Below are 4,801 nucleotides of genomic sequence, written 5' to 3' on the forward strand. Positions count from 1 at the left end.
CTCCGCCCCGAGAGCCGCCGCCCCCGCGCTCTCTCACCCTCGGCCCGCCCACCCCGCCCGACCGTATCCCCGGTGCGGCCCCCGTGCAGCCCACCTCCCCGCGGGGCGTGGCTGGACCCCTGGGTGCCTGCCGCCTGCTTCCTCGAAGCGCCCCAGCCGGAGGGTGCTTCCCCAGGACCCCTGCGTGGCTGAGGATGGGCTAATAGGTTTTTAGGTGGCGAGCGCCTGTTCTTTTTTTTTTGCGGTACGCGGGCCTCTCACTGTTGTGGCCTCGCCCGTTGCGGAGCACAGGCTCCGGACGCGCAGGCTCAGCGGCCATGGCTCACGGGCCCAGCCGCTCCGCGGCACGTGGGATCTTCCCGGGCCGGGGCACGAACCCGCGTCCCCTGCATCGGCAGGAGGACTCTCAACCACTGCGCCACCAGGGAAGCCCATGAGCGCCTGTTTTTTGTCCACTCTGTCCCGGAACCTATCCGTGGCGCAAGATTAGAACGCTGGCTCGGCGCAGCCTGTGGCCCATCCCGGGGCCGTCCCCACCTCACCTGCCCTGGTGAGGACGGCCCTGGACAAGGAGGGAAGGCCGCCCTCCCTCCCGGGGCAGGACCAGCCTTGTCGCCAGCTCCACCCAGGCGGCGATCGTGAGCTGCCGGCCACCTGGGCGTACTGAGCCGGGAGCTCCCCGAGGGCCCTGTTCCAGCCCCACCCTTGGTCCCTGTCCCGCTCGGTCTTCCTGAGCTCACAGAGCCCAGGTTGCAACGTAGTGGCAGACTTTATGCGACCTTGGTGAGCTGGGGAGCTCATGTTTTTGAAATAAATGTGTTTTGTTACTTTCTGACATTTTAGAGTTTCTGTGTCTCATTTTGCCATTTGTTCTGGGGGCATGAGGTTGTCTGATCTTGAGCCTGGGTCACCTTCACAGCAGCCCACGGGTACCAGAGGTTATGTGAGGAGCGGGATAGGGAGGGGGTACACCATGGGGTGGGTGCTACATTCTGGCTCAAGGGGCGACAATGACACTTGGGGGAAACCTATCCTTTTACTCTGCCTGGGTCGAGGCTTAAAGCCAAACCAGCTCAGCCAAGCCCTGCGCTTCGGGCTGCCTCCTGCCCTGGGGTGTGTGTGTGTGTGTGTGTGTGTGTAGTGTGTGTTGGGCTGCTTGGCAATGAGGGTCCCCCCCTCAGAAGCTATACACACGCTGTGTTACATCATGCCATCGATGCCCCGATGACACACAGCTTTGTTCCAAGCTCACTCAGCGCCCACGCAACCTGTGATGTGACCTGTTTGCTGAGTTACCTCCATCCAGAAGCCACACCCCAGAGGCATCACAATTACAAGTCACCCTCCTGCTCTGCCGTGACACCGCGTGCTGTCACTCCCTCAGGTGGGGCAGCAGTGCACGCGCCCCGTTTCTCCGTGTCACGATCTCCACAGCCCACCACACGGCCCTCCCCTGTGCCCTGCCCTCGCCTGCCTCGGGGTATCTGCCTGCTCCGAGCTCTCTGGCTGGTGCCAGAACACCTGTCTTCCCAGAGCACAGGCTGTCAGCCAGCCTCCCGGAGCTGGGGTCCCGACTGGGTCACTGGACGATCCGAGAGAGGCAGGGTCTCATGGGCAGAGCTGGACAAGTCGTGAGGGCACCCAGGGGGCTCTCAATCAGGCAGCCCCGTCAGGGATTCTACTAAAACCAGATATAAGTTCCTAAAGGGATTGAGATCACCAGCTGAAGGTCCCAAGGGTCTACCTTACTCACCATTGTCTCGTTTTCCCAGTTTCTCATTTTCCCAGTTCCTCAGCCTCCAGAACTGGATGGTGCCGGTCAGCACCTTCCCAGGGATGGAAGGGATGTAGGTGGATTGCTTTACAAAGACTTGTTTAAAGGGAGTTTCAGTGTTCTTTTGCTTTTTAGGGCTTTCATTGTCAGGAAAATGTTTCCCAGATTTTTGTAGCTGTGGTGTTGGTTTCTGTTTTTTGTTTTGTTTTCGGTTTTATTTTGTGGCTTTGTCATTCAAGCAGCTTCCTGGGAGGCCTATTTCCATGGTTGAAAATTTTGCTAAAATAACCCCCAGGTTCTTTGGGCCTGGAGGGATGGTGCACATTCCCTCTCCAGGCAGAGCCCCACTTGCCACCCCACCCCCACCCCCACCCGCCGGACCACGCCTTGAAGCTTCTCCAGCCGCAGCGAAGGCAGAGGGGGCGCCCTTCGCAGTGCCTGCGTCCAGGGAAAAGCCGTCAGCCCCGTCTGGTGGAACAAGGGGGCCCGCCCTGCAGCTTTTGCCCCTCGGGTAGGAAACTGCGGAGTTCTCCCGGGACTCAGCCCCAGGTGCCTGCGGTGAGGCCCTCCCTGCTGTTCGGTGGCGCTCCTGGAACCTCCCCACAGCTGAACTATTTGCGTCCACAACCCTCTCCAGCCCCGCTCTGGGGAGGATCCACTGCAGACCTGCCTTTATTTCACTGGTCCCTCAGCGACAGGCACTTAGGCTCACCTGCGTCCTTGCACACACCTGGTCCTGTGCACGCGTGTGTGACTGTAGGAGAAACTCCTGGAAGGCGGGCCGGCACCCGCGACCACCTCCTTAGGAGTCCTCAGCCCTGTGCTGTGCATTTGGCTCTGCCGGCACTCAGGGCACCAGGACAGTCGAGGTCTGGGCGGCTGCACCTGCACTCTGGCAGCACGCCCCATGCGCCACACGGGCCACCGTGGTCATTTCTCTGGTCCGTGGGGTGACTTTGCACCGAGAACCGCGCTCAGCCCCTCCTGCCGTCAGACATGCAGCGTGTCGCGCGTTGTCCGTGAGGAGCTTCCCAAAGCTCGTTTTCTTCTCTGAGGACCTCGTGTACGAACGCTCAGCACACAGCGAGACCAACGGAGAGCTCCTTACTCCCTAAACGCTCTCTCTTTAGCGCGAACTCGCAGGGGAGGAGCCCCTGAAGAGCAGCACATTTTATGACCGGACTCAGGGGACTGGCTGAGCTTTTCCTACGACAAAACCACCGGCTTTGCCCCACGCGCCCTCCAGCTCCGTTTCCTAAACGCTCTGGGGCCACAGCCAGTGCAGCCTGGAGGCGGGGCTGAAGGAGCCTCCGTCAGCTGCTCGTGGCCACATGCAGAGGGACCCTCGGGAAACAGTGTGGTGCCCGCAGGTGAGGGTGGGTGCTCAGGAGCCCTCTGGCCAGCAAGTCTTCTCTGGAGACAGCGTGCCAGGGGACAGGACAGGACAGGAAGGCTCAGAGCAGCCTCACCCAACACAGCAAAGAGTGGAAACAACCAAACATCTATTGGAAAGAGATGGACGCTTGTCCACATTGCTAAGGGCGGCCACCCTGGCCCTCCCCAGGGTCCCCAACCCCCTCTCTCTCCCAGGGGGAGGGCTACAGTGAGGGTCCCGGTCTGAGTGCTTCCCCAAGGCTCCAAGATGACGTCCTAGCCCCCGTCTTAGTAGAACAGAGGGGAACCCTTACATCCTCAGCAGCCACCCTCCCACATATGCTGCTCCTACGAATGCCTGGGGATTCCGCAGGCTGGATTGCAGCGGGCCGGGAGCCCCTCTTCCGTTCCCCAAGTCTTCTCTTTAGAGTTGTAAAACACCCACAACGAGGTGTTAGGTTCACGCAGTAAACCTTTAGAAAATGGTATGCCCGTCTCCAAGTCCCCAGCTTTTCTACCCAAAAGTTGTTACCTGCTCCACACTCGCACCCACGGACACATGCCCACACACACCTGCACGCTCATACATGCACACACATACACCCACACACCGTTTTCTAATATACACAGATGGCAGCATTTTAGACACTCTCTGCTGTGCTTTAAAAAAATATCTGAACGTCCTTTGTAGATTGTTCCAGATCAGTATGTAAAGGACTGCGTCTTCTTTCTAATGCCTGTCTAATGCTTCGCGGTGCAGCTGTGGCATAATTTAAAGCCGCCATTAACGGATATTTAGGTGGTCTCCAATCACTCGCTATTTCCTGCAGCGCTGGAAAGAATATCGTTGTCCAAACATCTTTACTTACATGTGTGAGCATATCTTTGGGGTAGATTCTTGGAAATTATATTCACACGCTGCAAAATTAACCGTCACCCCATTTTATGGATGAGAACACACAGCCGGACATGCAGACGACCTTCCAAGGGGGTGGGGACCTGCAGAGTGTATTCGCGGGGCGACCTTTCCGGGGCTCCTCAGGGCTGCCCGCCTCCCCACAGGTCACCTCAGCCTGAAGGGAGCTCCCGGAGCCGCTGCCCTGAGCGCTCGGGGGGCGGGTGGCCGAGAGAGAGGCGGCGCAGAGCCGGGCTCCAGGAGGGGCCCCCGGGGGGGCGGGCGGCATCGGCCGGTGTGCGCGGGGGGCGCGGACCCGGGGAAGCGGCGGCTCAGCAGCACCAGCTCCCAGACGTTGCTTGGTGGTGACGGTGGCGGCCGCAGCCTCGACAGTGGCGGCAAATCCGGGGTCCCCAGCCTGGAGAAGCCACACAGAGCGCCGCGCTGGCCCTCGGCAGCCTCCCCAACCCCCCTCAGAGAAGTCAGCCGGCGCAGCAACCAAGGTTCTGCTCCCAGCGCGGACACGCCGCCTCCCAACCGCCACCCGCCTAGACATCCAGCAGCCTGACGCCTCCCGCGCTCTGCCCCATGCCTGCCCATCTTGGGAGGACCCGACAGCATGTGCCACCACATCGTGCGGTCTCCTACCCCCGGGACCACCTTCCCCACCGACCTTCCGACACCACCCTCCCCTCCCCCTCCGCCTCCCCCTCCGGGCCTCCTTCCCCCCCTCCCCCATTGGACCACCCTCCTCGCTC

General features: G+C 60.7%; 1 protein-coding gene across 1 annotated transcript in view; it reads right to left on the bottom strand.

The window, feature by feature from the left end:
• Nucleotides 1-4,211: 4,211 nt before the first annotated feature.
• CUNH3orf22 (chromosome unknown C3orf22 homolog) overlaps nucleotides 4,212-4,801 on the bottom strand; it is a 2,972-nt gene continuing 2,382 nt past the window's right edge. Inside the window, exon 3 of the mRNA XM_007465292.1 lies at nucleotides 4,212-4,461. Within this exon, the coding sequence (XP_007465354.1) occupies nucleotides 4,212-4,461 (250 nt within the window). The remainder of the gene's footprint in view (nucleotides 4,462-4,801) is intronic.

Source organism: Lipotes vexillifer, unplaced genomic scaffold, assembly GCF_000442215.2.
Source record: "Lipotes vexillifer unplaced genomic scaffold, Lipotes_vexillifer_v1.1 scaffold1115, whole genome shotgun sequence".
NCBI classification, from domain to species: Eukaryota; Metazoa; Chordata; class Mammalia; order Artiodactyla; family Lipotidae; genus Lipotes; species Lipotes vexillifer.